This window comes from Trifolium pratense, linkage group LG7, assembly GCF_020283565.1.
Source record: "Trifolium pratense cultivar HEN17-A07 linkage group LG7, ARS_RC_1.1, whole genome shotgun sequence".
Lineage (NCBI taxonomy): Eukaryota > Viridiplantae > Streptophyta > Magnoliopsida > Fabales > Fabaceae > Trifolium > Trifolium pratense.
Genome location: NC_060065.1, coordinates 13,856,336 through 13,872,244, shown reverse-complemented (window position 1 = coordinate 13,872,244; position 15,909 = coordinate 13,856,336). Strand labels below are relative to the sequence as shown.

At 35.1% G+C, this 15,909-nt stretch overlaps 1 protein-coding gene across 1 annotated transcript; it reads right to left on the bottom strand.

The window, feature by feature from the left end:
* Nucleotides 1-4,522: 4,522 nt before the first annotated feature.
* Nucleotides 4,523-7,538, bottom strand: LOC123895905 (protein NRT1/ PTR FAMILY 2.13-like). Its single transcript, XM_045946372.1, has 4 exons — nt 7,412-7,538; nt 7,089-7,306; nt 6,018-6,589; nt 4,523-5,529 (listed from the first exon to the last, which is right to left on the bottom strand). The coding sequence occupies exons 1-4, from the start codon at nt 7,536-7,538 to the stop codon at nt 4,698-4,700; spliced, it is 1,749 nt and encodes a 582-aa protein (XP_045802328.1). The 3' UTR covers nt 4,523-4,697.
* Nucleotides 7,539-15,909: the final 8,371 nt, after the last annotated feature.

Here is a 15,909-nt window from a genome sequence, read left to right as displayed (position 1 = left end):
ATGTGTAGAAGTTCAAGAACTCTGGTGGTGGTAAGATGCTGTAGCTTTGGATGAGGCATCTTGGTTTGTTTTCCAATTTGACAGTCTCCACATATGCTACCTTCTTCAATTTTGAGGTTTGGTAGTCCTCTGATGGCTTCTTTAGATATTGCTTTCTTCATGCTTCTTAGATTAAGATGGCCAAGCTTTTGGTGCCACAGTTTTACTTCATCTTCTTTAGTGATTAAGCATGTTGACATATTTGCTTCTTCTTGGGGAACCCATAGATAGCAGTTGTCTTTTGATCTGACACCTTTCATCAAAATCTCACCTTCGTTATTTGTAACCAAACATTCAGACTTGGTGAAGTTTACTTTCATTCGTTGATCGCATAGTTGACTAATACTTATCAAATTTGCAGTCAATCATCTTACTAACAGCACATTGTTTAGTTTAGGCAAGCTATTACTTTTGAGCTTCCCTATCCCAACAATTTCTCCTTTTGCACCATCACCAAAGGTAACAAAGCTGGTTGAATAAGACTTTATACCGACAAGAAATTTACTTATTTCGGTCATGTGTCTTGAATAGCCACTATCGAAGTACCAGTCTTCCCTTGATGAAGCTCTAAGTGATGTGTGAGCAATCAGAGCAGTAATCTCTTCTTCAGGTTGAGTTGTATCACTTTTCTTCTCATTTTCACCTTTAGGTTTCCATTCTTGTTGAGTAGGGGCAGTTGTGGAAACAGGTTTGTGCTGAGGACGTCTGTTAGGGTACCCATATAGTTTGTAGCAGTAAGGCCTTATGTGCCCTTTTCTACCACAGTGATGACATCTCCAAGCATGGTGTTTTCTTCTATTTCTTGACATGGAATGCTGCTGATGATGCTGCGGCTTTTGATAAGGCATCCTTTGCTTTTGAGTTTCTCTAGGATCCATGTACATGAGGTCAGGACTATATTTTTTGAATTTGTTGACATTCTCATAGCTAAGCCCAATATTCCTAGGCTTTCGAACATTTTTCTCTAAGATTTCCTACAGTTGACCATCAGCCTTATGAAGTTTGTCAAGATGCTCATCATCTTTATACAACATGTCAGAGAATTTTCTCAGCCGCCAAATGTCAGCATTTAATTTTTCAATGACTTCCTTAGCTTCTTCAAGATCAGAGGATAGATAATTTACCTTCTTTTGAAGTTCCTCCATCTTTGAGATATTCTCAAATTTTTCTGCTTTTAACTCATTGATGGTTACCTTTTGTTTCTCAATAACCCTGCAGATTTCAAGATCAGAGGATAGATAATTTACCTTCTTTTGAAGTTCCTCCATCTTTGAGATATTCTCAGATTTTTCTGCTTTTAACTCATTGATGGTTACCTTTTGTTTCTCAATAACCCTGCAGATTTCTTCACTCTTATGACAAAGTTCCTTGTAGGATTCAGCAAGCTCTTCATAGGTTACCTCTCCATCATCAGATTCTGTATCAGATGTAACAATACCTGTTAAGACTGAGATATGTTTAGCAGTTACAGATGCTGTATCATCTTCTGAGTCATCATCCTCAGACCAACTGACAGTTAGCCCTTTCTTTGTTCTCTTCTGATATGTTGGACACTCAGGTCTGATGTGACCATATCCTTCACATTCATGACATCGAATGTTTCTGTTTAAGCTTGATTTTTCATCACCTTTTGGTTTTCCTTGATTTTCATTGCTGCGCATAGTGCCTGGAGCATTGTTTTTGAAATTTGATCTGGGTCTCTTATCCATTCGTTTCAGAACTTTGTTGAATTGTTTTCCCAATAACACCATGGCCTCAGAAATACTCTCATTAGATTCTTCTTCATCCTCCAGTTCTTCTTCATTATTTTTAGATGAGAAGGCAATGCTCTTATTTTTCTTTTCACTTCTTCCATTTGCAACACTTTCATAAGTTTGGAGTGATCCAACCAGTTCATCCAGCTTCATCTGAGATATGTTTTTGGCTTCTTCCATAGCTGTGACTTTCATATCAAATTTCTTTGGAAGTGATCTAAGCATTTTTCTTACTAACTTTTCTTCGGGAATTTTCTCCCCCAAAGCATCAAATTGATTATCATAGTCTAGAATAGTCATATGAAAATCTTGAATTGTTTCCTCCTCCTTCATACGTAAATTTTCAAACTGAGTAGTAAGAATCTGTAATTTAGACATTTTTACCTGAGGAGTACCTTCATGAACAGTTTCAAGAATCTTCCAAACTTCCTTTGCCGAGACACATTTTTTGATCAGTTTGAAGATGTGTTTGTCTACCCCATTGTATAATGCATATAATGCTTTTGAGTTTCCCAAAGCAAGCTCATCCTCTTCTTTAGACCAGTCCTCCTCAGCTTTTAGTTCAAGTGTTGGCTTTCCATCCTTGTCCATGACCACAGGGGGGTCCCATCCTTTCAGAACAGCCTTCCAAGTTTTGCTATCCATAGATTTTAGGAAAGCAATCATGCGTGATTTCCAATAATCATAGTTGGAGACACCAACTAGAAGCGGTGGTCTGCTTACAAGCCCTCCTTCTTTTTCCATGTTGCCAGACATTCTCCCTGGAGCTCACCCTATAACCAGAAAGGGTGCCTGCTCTGATGCCAATTGAAATCTGGCACGCAGTGAACACAATGCTGCACAAGATGCTATAGCACACGTTGCAGCAAGACAGTCGCAGAACACAGTAAATAAATAAATAAATTGCAGAATAATAAATAAGACAGGTAGTTGTTAACCCAGTTCAGTGCAACGTCACCTACTCTGGGGGATACCAATCCAGGAATGAATCCACTATAATAGCTCTAGTTCAAAGCCCTCGACCAACACCCGGTACTTGACTTATCACCTAGACACTACCCGTGCAATCCTACCTAAGAACCTCTTAGATAATGAGACCCCGTCCCAAATTCCCTCTAACAACACGTACTATGTTGCTGTCAATAACAATAATCAGGATGGAGACACTCTCCTAGAAACTAGACCACACTCTTGCTTAAAAGCTTATGAGTGAATCACACACACTAACTCCGTGCTTAAAAGCTTAGGAGTAGCTTACAATTAACAATAAAACACAGTCCTAAACTTGCATCAAAGTGACACAAGAAAGGCTGACAAAAGACACAAACTCTAAACCCTAAAAACTCACACTTTGTAAAGAACACGGTTTAGAATACATGAGTTGTAAAGGCTTGAGGCTTCACATATTTATAGTCTTCAATTGTCTTGATGTGCAAGCTAGGTCTTCAGACAAACACAGCTGTAAAAATTGCGGCCAACCCTATATTATTTCCAGAAATATAATTTGTTTTGTTTCATGTGTGGCCAAACAAAAAAACATAAATTATTATTTTCAAAAATATAACAAGTTATATTTTTGTTTTCAATAATAATTCTCAAACCGCCTTCAGGAAAACTTGTAGAACAAGCCACGTCTTGAATAGTCGCACATGCTTGGATATAAAAACGACTTAAATCTTCCTTTGATTTGAAAAAGAAATTCTGCGCAAAACAGAGTATCAGGATGCTGTACGATGATGCTACAGCATCGCGATCCAGCATCTGGCTGGTTGGCTTTTGCAAAATTTTAGCCAATATCAAAAACCCAACATATATTGTTATAGATTATGTAATAAGTGTTTTACTTTCCTTTACTTTTTTATTTGTTCATTTTTTTTATTGATATACTTATTTTTATAGTTTTTGATTTTAGGCTTTGGGTCATCATCTCTTACTCAAAAGAGCTGAACTGTGTTGTTGATGCTCTTCACATATGTTCCTTTGAAATATTTTTAAAAGGTATGTACCCTTTAATTTTATTTGTTTTATTTGAGTTTTTCTAATTTTATCACTATTTATATATGCTAATTGTGTAACTTAGATTTTGCCACATCTCTTTTCATCCAATCATTTGTGTGTTTGGAAATAGATTTATATGTTGTGCGGAGATATATCCTATTACTCCTATATATATAAATTTTAGATAGTTATTCTGTTACTCATGTAAAGTAAACCATAATCCTTAAACCAATAATATTTCTTCATTTAACCACATCAGTCACTTACAATGCCACATCACTTATTCTTAGAAAATAAATCTTTTGAATCTCGGATTATCTATTTTATTAATATTATTTTGATAATATTTAATGTTTCAGTTTTATGCAATTTTGTAAAATAAAAACAATCGCATCACACCTGTGCATCACACGGGTAAGGGTCTAGTAAAATAATAACCTTATATAATATGTATGATAATAAACACAAAAAATAAAATAAAAATGTATGATAATAAATTTAATAGCCAAATACTGCAATTAGCTTATCAGTCATCAGTAATAAACTATCAGCTATAAGCTATATGTCATCAACCATCAACTATAAACTATTCGTGATTAGCTAGGCTAATTTTAACCTAAATTTAATAATGTATGATTGTATGAAGAATTACAATATTCTTATGTATAAGCCTTGAAAGAAGTAACCGAAGTAACCTTATATAAGACGAGCAATTTTAATATATACTAAAACACAAATAAATATTAGCTATGATTGGTAGAAAACAGACATTGAACTTCAAACACTCTGGAAATTATTCATGTCACTTCTATTACAAGGAAGGTTTATTTTTGTTTGACAAATCAAGGAAAGTTTATGTAAAATATATTTGTGACCAATCTACAAACCATAGTTTGTCACTATTTGTTATCCTTTTAATGAAGTGACCTTGTAACAATATTTACGAGCACAAAATATAAAATAACACAAATTTAGCACTGCCAATCCAGCAATGATGAAATAGAAATACTCCAATCTTCCCTTATTAATATCACTATCAAGCCAATCTGATCCACCTTGTTTCCCTGTATAAGAATGCACAATGTTCACAATGAATGTGCTAAGGTTACTACCAACGGAAATATTGAGACATAGCAAAGAATTGCTTATACTTCTCATACTATTAGGTGATTCTTTGTTGAAAAATTCAGTGTATCCAACTGTTCCAAAAATATGACAAAATGCTATAAGCAAAAACTGAGGAGCTAGCCACATTACCGACATAGGCGCAACGCCGTTAGAATCTCCCATTGAAATTGTTAATTCCCTTCTTCTTTTTTCAACCAACCCTGCAACTACTACTGATAGAATTGCAGAACCATGTCCAAGTCCTATCCTTTGAAGGGTTGTTAGTCCTTGTTCTTGTTTTGTGATTTTCTCAAGTAAAGGTGAAATTACACTATCATAGAATGGTAGAAATATACCTATTGCTATTAATGTTATTACTGATAATGAGCCAGCATGTATTTCAAAATTTCCTATGTTTCTGTCCATTTTTAAGGCTTGTGATATTGAAAATATTGATAGTTGTCCTAGTGGAATGAAGACTATGATGCTTGTTACCCATATTGGTATTATTTTTAGCATGCACTTCAATTCTTCAATTTGTTGGATGCTACAAAGTCTCCATGGATCTTTGCTTGATCCATCATTGGTTAATTCATTCTCCTCAACCACAATAGCAGCTTTGTTTAAACAACTATAATAAAAAATCAAAATAAATATCAATCATTAAAATCATTAATTATAAGGTTAAGGAAGCATATAATATCCTTTGAAATTTCTACTAATATTTTAAATGTCATAATTAGATAAATGAAAGTATTTTATTAAGATCTATATTATAATATTTTTTTATTGAAAACTTGCTATATATATTCTTTGCGCAATTGCAGTGGTTGACCTCTCGAACCTTTTGTGACCCAAATGGAAGACAAACTCTCCATAAGAGATTTATTAAGGTCTAATTTTTTAAAGATATCAATTGTCCCTTTTGACTTTTAGATTTATCTTTTAAAAATAATTGAGAGAAAAAACAAATTGGTTGAATCATCCGCGGTTGAACTCAGTTTAACCCGGTTCAATCGAGTTTAATAGGCTTAGATTTGACCGCATTTGAATCAATTGATAATTGGCCAAGTCCGATTTTTTCTTAAAAAATGACTATGATGCCATATAAGTGCTTACCTAAATTCTTTTGTAAGAGGCAATTTTCCGTCCGAATCATTCTGGAATGTAGGATCATAGAAAGCTCCTTCTGAATCCTCAAAAGCAGGAAGATGAAGGTGTTTCTTGTGTCTAGCTGCTACCAACACTTGAGCAATGTTATAGAATATACTTCCTTCAGGCTGAACATAAGAATAAACTCTTATACCAGCAAAGAAAATGATAATCGAAACAACCATAAACATAGTGAACAATCCATAACCAAGAGTCCAACTAACAGAATCTTCAATATAAACCAAAAGTGTTTGGTTTATCAACATAACTAGTGTTTGTGTGGTGTAGTACAAATTATAAAACCTGCTACTTCCATGTCTTCCTTCAGAAGTTGTCAAATCAAATTGATCAACTGCAAAGGGAATGCTGCAAGGTCTAATTCCACCAGTGCCAATTGATAACCAGAATAGACCAAAAATTAAGACCCGTAGTTGGAAATCTGTGTGGTCATTACAAATACCAGATTGTTGCTGTTGAATTGAGCATGGTGTTGGATGAAGTTCTGGCACCCATGCTGTTAGCATTAGTATCACCAATCCCTATAAGTAATATTATAAACAAAAGTTGAATTATATAATATGATAATCTAATGGTTTAATAACAAATTAAAGATGTGTTGAAATATCAGCAATTTTCCATGTTATTACAGTGTCATGGTTTAACTCTACAAACATTTTAAGTGAAAAAAATAAAAATAGATTCATTTAATAACTGATTTACCTGCTCGATAATATACACGAGTTAACTCAGTTAGTTAATGAAACCTAGAAGTATTAAGCATACTATAAACAGTGCCCCGAGACAATAATATATATTTTTTTGTTCAATCTCTCGGCCAGAGCCCAGAGCAATGATTAAGCATATTAAAAAGGAAATTTTATTTTGGAACTTGTGCATTTAATATCTTAAAAGTGTAAAAGGTTGTCTTACAAATATTAATTTTATCTTTTATTTTCTATTTTGGTATGCTTAACAAGTGTCTCAGAGGCATTATTTAGCATGACCTTATAAACTCAAATTAATGAAATGAAAACATACTATAAGACTAGCAAAGGAAGCAATGGCAATTGTAAGAAATTTTCCCAAGTAGGAATCAGCAACAAAGGCACCAATGAGAGGAACAACATTGGAGACAGCCATCCAAGTATTCATAATATTTGCAGCAAGAACATGATCCATGTTATAAACTTTCATCAAATACACAATAAAGTTTGTTTGCATTCCAAAATTTGCCAACCTCTCAACTGTATCATTTCCTGCACAAAATTCTTCATGTCAATCAATCATTTCCCCTGAGCACAAATGCACAATAAAAAAATTGAAAAAGTTTCAAATTATATTGCATATTATAAGAAACACACCTAAAATATAAGGCATAGCCTTCCATCCAGGCTTTCTTTGGTTAGTTATTGGATTTGACTCAACAAGAAGGGTTTCTTCAGCTAGCAATTTTTTCTTCAGCGATGGAATTGAGCACTCTCTACTCATTGTTTTTCTTGTTTTAGACTCAATGATGTTTTTGCTAGCTTTTGTTATAAGCAAAAATATATATAGCCAAATTTAATAAAAGGAAGAAAAACAAAATAGTTAAAAGATAAGATTTGATGTGCAATGCTTCTTTTGGTCATTGGATTCATTGAATAGCGCACATGTCAAAATTGATTTGGGTCAAACAATTATGAGTAATATTGATGTCTTATCTATTAAAAAAAAAGAAGTTTTTTGAACCAAAAAAAAAAATGTTTCTTTTGGTCATTGGATTCATAAATCCCTCTTATTCTTATTATAAAAAAAAAAAATACTTTTAGTGTGATATATTTAGTATTTTTTTTTAAGATCGATTGAAGAGGAAGATAAAATTAAGGTAATTCGAAAAATGTATTTTCACAAACCTTGTAATCTAGGAAGCACCGACACCTCTATGTTTAGGCGTGGCGCGGTGTCCGACACGTGTCGATGTTCGACACTTGTATGACCCTCGTCCGACACGTGTCGAATAGCTCATATCGATGTTGGAAAAAAAATTCAATTTTTCCTTTAGTTTGACACTCTTTTGATCGGTGTCCGACACCTGTAGGCTGTAAGACACTCATATGACACGTGTCGGACAAGTGTCCCAAAAATAATTATGTTTTCTTTGCTTATACTCTCATTATGCACATATCAGACATATCTACAAGAGTTAAAGATGTGTAGAAACAACAATATTGATCAATGAGGGATTGAAGACATTACATTTAGATTACGATATTTTTAGTTTTTTCGATCGTAGATAGATAAATAAAGGTAAAATACTATCATATCTTGTTTTAAAACTTTTTTTAAAAAATAACTTGCTCAAATTAAATTTACATGTATATATTTTGATTCTCAATTATATGGTTTCATAAATATGTAGCGGTGTCGGTATCCTATATTTTTTACATTAGCAGTGTCGCGGTGGCCGTGTCGTGTCGCGGTGTCCGTGTCGGAGTCCGTGCTTCATAGCTTGTAATAGCTAGGTTGACGCAAAAAACCAAGAAACTCAGGTGTAGCTTCTTTTAATTTTAGAAAAATAATTTTCTTTCATTTTCTCTTGTGTTCTTAGTTTAGTATTGTTTAGTTTATGTTTGTTGCTCATCATGTGTAGGTGTGAGTAGTTTATGCTTTTAATTTGTTGACTGCGATTACTGATTAACAAGTTATATCATATGTTATAGTGTATTTGTTGTTTAAATTAAGACAGGAAGATGAAGCACCGAATTGAATGGAGAAGTAAATGTATGTTTTGATCCTCTTTGTTATTACGCTTATTGTGCGTCTAGTAGTATGTGAGGATCTCCATCTTGTTTTAATCATGGAAGATCCACATCCATCCAGCTTTGCCCGTTGATGACATGAATAAGAGTTGCCATCAGCGCATCTGTTTCATCTCCGGCAGTGATATGTGATACATCCAGAGTTGTATCCTGATCACACCTCTAAAATATGCATAATTTTAACAGTTATTTTACTTAATAAATTTTACTTATAGGTCAAGTTATTGAAACTAGCTATTTTACTACATTTTTTTATACCTCTAAAATATGTATGGTTTTTGTAGTAGTTTCACTTAGGATATGTTTGGTAAAAATAAGTTATAAGTTAGCTGATAGCTAATAAGCTAGCTTACGGCTGAAAAGCTAGCTTATAGCTGGAAAGCTGAAAAGCTAGCTAATTGAAATAAAGTGTTTAGTAAAATTAGCTTTTAAAGCGGTTAATAAATATAAAATGACATAATTGATAGTTAGTAGTTTCTTTTTTAGAGTGAGTAGTTATTAAATTAAAGGGTGAAAATGAAATAAAGTGTAAAAAACTATAAGCTATAAGCTCAAACGCTACTTAAAATAGCATCTGAAAAAAACTATAAGCTAGTAAAAAAAACTTGTTACCAAACAACTCTAATTTTTTGAAACAAGCTTATAAGCTCATATAATAAGCTATAAGCTAGCTTGTTTATGTTACCAATCACATCCTTAATGCAAGACACACCCGTATGATGCATCAACAAATTTTTGGTCTTTCCTTTTCCCTCTTTATGACCATTTACCCTTTTGTGGCTATACAAAGAGTCATCCTCTCATGTTAAAGACATTCATCATCTCTTGCAAACATTCCATATTATACTAAATAAAGTTTTCTCTTTTTATTTTCTTTGTTCTTAGTTATTTGTTCTTCGTTTTAGTTTATGCTTGTGGTTATCGACCATGATCAAGATGAGTAGTCCGCTTTACTTTGGAGTTGTAAGAAGTTTTTTTGGTCTCGCTGCCGGGGACATCGCATGTAGCGATGGGGTGGGAGGTGTGGAGAGACCTCCTTCACCGCCTGTTGTGGGGGTTCCGCTTGTGGTTATGTGATTTATTTCCTTACTTTATTTTATGGTGTGTCTTGTATGTTTAATCTAATTTTATGTTTTTGATTTTTTTTATGAACTAGTTAAAAGACTCGTGCATTCGCACGGGTCTATTGACTTTTATTCGATATTAAGTTTCTTATTATATTAAGGTTAAAATTTATTTAGAATAAAATATTTAAAAATTTATTATATAATATTGTTAAAATATAAGTGAAACTTGTGATGTGTTATTTCTTGTAAAATTTATTAAATGAATAAATTATCAATGACAAATAATGCTCTCGTGTATATTTTTTAATAAAAAATTTAAAATTTGATTAGGATAATTTAGTAAATTTGATAGTAATTAATTTTATTATATATTTTTTATAATAACTTTAGTATTATATTGCTCAAAAAAACTTTATTATTATATTTTTTTAATAATAATAACTTTATTATATTATTATTAAAAATTAGTACTAGTAACTTTGGTGGTAATATTGTTTGTTTATTTTTTATGAGAAATATTGTTTCTTTTTTTTTATTTTTTTTGCAAAAATATTGTTTATGTTTCAATTTTTCTATATTCCTATTGTTATGCATATTTATCTTATTTTTTCATTGGTTCTTTTTATTCCTATTTTTAAGCATAAATATATTTTTCTGTTTTGTTCTTATCATAATTTATTTTATTCCTATTTTTAAGCATATCATCTTTTTATTTTTTGAACAAGCCAAAATGAGATATATATTAACAAACTAGTCTTCTTAGCACAAGATGTGCCAAGATAGACTATCAAAGTTTACAAATAGTCATAGAGAAAAAATAAACAATCATACAAGGCCCAAACATAATAAAGGACTAGACCACCAACTATGGTAGTTTGCGACTAAAGTAACACTCGTCGTCTTCAACCACCTATAGGAAAAAAGCTTAATCTTGTCCAACAACTGATAAATAGTACTGACTGAGCCCCTGAATAACCCGTGATTTCTTTCCGTCCACACAACCCATACGCTAGCAAGTCAAATGAGTTGTAAAAAAGACCGACGTGCTCTAGATCCACCAGCTGAGAGAGTAAACTGAACAAAATGATCCCTGATAGAATTAGACTCCACCGAAGAAATACCAATCCAAGTCCGAACTAGATCCCAAAGAGGACCAAAAGTACTGCAAGAGATGAATAAGTGATGAGCCGACTCTACCACCCCGCAACCAGATACACACAGATGAGCTGCAGAAGATAATATGCCTCTAGTGACCAGGTTTGACTTAGTGGGCAACCTGTCACGCAGTAAACGCCACGCCAAAATGGAAACCTTCAAGGGAACCTGAGGATGCCAAATGAGATGCTCTGCCTCATCCAAAGTAACCGGATGAATAGAAGTCAAAAGCTGATATGCTCCACGAACAGTAAAGCCTGTATCGGGGTCTGGCTGCCACTGCCACCTATCTGAATACTGTGCCTGTAAAGAAATGTTAGAAAGTAAAGACTGACACTCCCCTAACATCTCCTCCTCCCACGCCCTCAACTGTCTACGCCACACCCAGGCCGCCCCATCCGTCCCCCACCCACGATGGAACATCTCAGACACCGTAAGCAATTTGGTCTCAGCCAACTCAAACAAACGCCCAAACCGCTCACTCAACGGGTTCTCATCCAACCAGGGATCGGTCCAGAAAAAAGTATCGACACCGTCCCCCACCCTCCTAACAACATGATCCCCAAACCATCTTCCCTCTGGCACACCAACACCCTCCCTAATACTCACTATCTCTCGCCACCACGTAGACCCTTTCCTCCCTCCATCTCGCAGTCGCCCTCGCTCCATCTCGTACCGAGCTGCCAACACTCTAAACCACATCCCCTCTCTATCCACTAACATCCTCCAACACCATTTACCTAGAAGTGCCAAGTTGAACTCCCTCAACTGCCTAACCCCCAGACCTCCATACTCCTTACGAAGACAAATAGTTTTCCAATTAACCCAAGCTGTTTTCCTAGAAGCCTCACACCCCCCCCCAAAAAAAATTAATTAAAAGAGATTCAATAGAAGAAATGATACCTGAGGGAGCTTTGAAAAAGGATAGAGCATAGACAGGTAGAGAGGTCAAGACAGACTTCAGTAAAACCAGACGACCACCAAAAGAAAGAAAACGACTTTTCCACCCAGATAATCTATTTTTTAAACGATCCAACAACGGTTCCCAAAAGACCAAACGCCTCGAATCGCCCCCAATAGGAAGACCCAGATAAAGGAAAGGAATCTTTCCCACTTTACAACATAGAGCCGACGCAGCCTCGTGTAACCAAGAATCAGGAATATTAACCCCCACCAACATACTTTTGTTGAAATTAACTTTCAAGCCAGACATCGTCTCAAACAGCACCAGGACAGCCCTCAAGGCTCGAACATTAGCCCAACTCTTTTCACCAAGCAGAAGAGTGTCATCAGCAAATTGAAGGTGCGTCACCGATATAGGATCAAACTCGCCCATGTTATACCCCGTAAAAAAGTTTTGGGTGACCATAGCCTCCATCAACACATTCAAACCCTCAGCAGCTAAGAGAAAAAGGAAAGGAGATAGAGGGTCTCCTTGTCTAAGGCCCCTCTCGAGAGGGAATTCGTCAGTTGGACAACCATTAACAAGAACAGAAGCCGTAGCCGTGCCCACACACTCCCTAATCCATTTCCTCCACAATGTTGGAAACGACATTCTCTCCATAACCTTATCCAGGTATCCCCAATCCACCGAATCATAGGCCTTCTCAAAATCCACTTTGAAAAGCATAAGTTCTTTTTTAGACTTTCGTGCCTCATCCACTACCTCATTAGCAATGAGAATGCCATCCAGAATTTGTCTATCCTTAACAAACGCTGACTGAGACTCTGATATCACACTACCAATAACAAGACGCAACCTATTAGCCAGAACCTTTGCCAAAATTTTATAAAGGCTTCCTACAAGCGAAATCGGCCTAAACTCATTCAACCGTTGAGGGCTATCAACCTTTGGAATCAGGGCTATGAAAGTAGAATTAATGCCCTTTGACAACTTACCATTCCGATGAAAATCAGAAATAAAACGCATAACATCACCTCGAAGCTCAGCCCAAAAATCCTTTATGAAACCAAAATTTATCCCGTCAGGACCAGGGCTTTTAAAGCTATCACAGTCCCACACAGCTGATTTCACCTCGTCTTCCGAGAAAGGTTTAGTGAGGCTACTGCACTCAACATGATTCAACCTTTTAAACAAGAGATTATCCACCCCGGGCCTCTCCACGTTGGAGGACTTAAAGTGAGACGCAAAATGCGAAAACACGGCCTGCCGAATAGGAGACACGCCCTCCAAAGTAGCCCCACCCACTTGAATTACAGAGATAGTATTCCCCCTTTGACGACCTGCAGCAACAGTATGAAAATACTTCGAGTTCGCATCTCCTTCTTTAAGCCACAACGAGCGAGACTGTTGCCAGCTGATGCTGGCACTCAACCGAGAGAGAGAGTGAATATTCGCTATGACCTCGTGCAACTCCTCTAACTCATCACCAGACAGGTCATCCTCTTCCCCCTTCTGGTCTAAAAACGACAACTTGTCTTTCAAAGAATCAATACGACTAGGCAAATTCTTTCTATATTTTTTGTTTGTATTTATCTTATATTCTTTTTATATATATTATTAATATTTTTGTAGTGAAATTACAATGAAGGATATAAAACTTGCAACGTGATTAAAAGTAATAAAGATAAATTAGTAATTTTGGTGGTAATCGATTTTAATATATTAGTAATAGATAGATATAATGATAAATATATTCACATGTACGTAGATAATGACCGAAGGATCGAGAGGTGAAGGTCACCGTTGGAAAATTAAAAATTAGACAGGAGCAAAGTAGTCAGAGTCGAGATCGGGGAAGGATCACAAGATCATGAATCGGGGGATCGTAACACGGATCGTAAGATCCTACCAGATTCATAAATGCATAAATTTATGCATATATATATATATATATATATATATATATATATATATATATATATATATTTTGTTTTATTAATATCATTATGGCTTTTTAAAATCACATTAGTTGTTTGTATTATTATTATTATTATTATTTTTAATCGAGCAGTAATTAATTATTGAAAAATAACCAAAAAAACAAGTTGGAAATAGAAAACCGTATTTTTATTATAAAAAAAAATAAAGGAAGAAAGAAAAGCGCATAACAAAATAAAAAACGTAGAACAAAAAAAAGCAAGTCTCTTGTCATTTGAACTTTGAGCAAATGGAAGTCTCTTAGATAGTGTTGGAGAAAAGGGAAGTCTCTTGCTAGGTGTCTGAGCATAGAAGTCTCTTACTAGTGTTTGAGCAGTGAAAGTCTCTTGCTTGGTGTTTGAGCAATTGTAATCTTGGTGATTATAGTGAAATCTCGTGGAAGTGCAAGGGGACTAGACTTCTCTCAATTTGTGGGAGGAATCAGTATAAAATTGTATTGTGTTCTCTTCTCTCTTTCTCTTAGCTTTTCAATATCCGCTGCAAATGCTTAACAAAACAACAGTTTCATCAAACTCTGAACTACTTCAAAGGCCGATAAGTTAAGTTTTCTTTAAATCAAGAAAAAGTAAACACAATTCAACCCCCCTTTCTTGTTTTTATCTCACCTTTGATATATAGGCCCATAAAGTTGATAATTTCTTAGGAAATTGGATAGTTACAACATAAGTGTCATTAAGAGTGGGAAAACCAAAATTTAAAACTGCCAAAATGCCTCAACAAAGCCTGTCACAGCCTTGTGGAGCATTGGCATGGCCGTGACAACACGTGTTTCCAGACATTATTTCCTCTTCTGCTATGTTTGTCACAACCGTGACAGACATCCTAACCCTTGATGTTTGGTTTTCTCGCTCTTAAGGCAAAATGTAGTGGACAAAATGGCCATAATGCATGAAATTATTACTCTCGTCTTCCTTTAAAGCACATATGATGACTTGATCAAATATCCATCAAAATAGGCCTAGAAAAAGCACATTTGTGACAAATGTTTCGCAGTTATGCTTGGGGGTAACTATCTGGCATGCTTGAGCACTACGAGCATGGTGACATGGACAGATGCTTTACGAACATGGTGACATGGACTAGCGCGCTTTACAACCGCGATGACAAGGAAAGTTGTTCACAATGCTAAGATACCTTTTTTACTTTATTTTAAAAAGATAGGTTTTCACATGAGAAAAACACATAATTTGTGCTTTGGATGAAATCCATAACCTTGGGGTACTTTTAGATTATAAGTATATCGATCTTTGTTGCATGCTTGTTTGATCATTAAAAATCCAAAATAATCACCATAATCATCTTCACTATTTCTCTAATCTTTTTATATAACAAAAATAATTTTCCCATGTAAGATACTATTTTTGATCAATATCAATATAATATTCCCTCTACCTTGTTACTTGTAAGTCCATGTGGATTCGATACTCTTTATTACGAAGACATGCTCGTGCACTTGCGAGCTTGTCATGTCTGGGATGTAGGGATCATAATCAGGGTCATTTTCAGATGTGGTGGTCGGTGCTCTATCGTGGCTATCAATTTCATTAAGCGGCATGCCAAGGGGCATTTCCGGTTTGTCGTTGCGGAGAACGCCATTGTTTTTGTAGGCCATTGGTCGTTTTTTAGTAGTTTTGATCTTAAGTTTTAGGAAAATATAGGGGAACTATAGTTCTCACAGACGGCGACACTAATCAGAATCGACATGACCGGTGGTTCTCCTCTTCAATACTATGGTGTGAAGGGAGAGGGGGTTGTACCTGTAGTCGGACGCTCAAGTAAGTAAAAAGTATATGGGCCTTCTACATGAGAAAACTATATATAGCCTCCGACATTTGATAAGTGTGTGTATGTTAGAGGAGTAATTCTTAATAAAGGGTAAACCCTTGAAGGAGAGACCTCTTCTATTCTCACACATTCATTCAATCATATGTTCTACC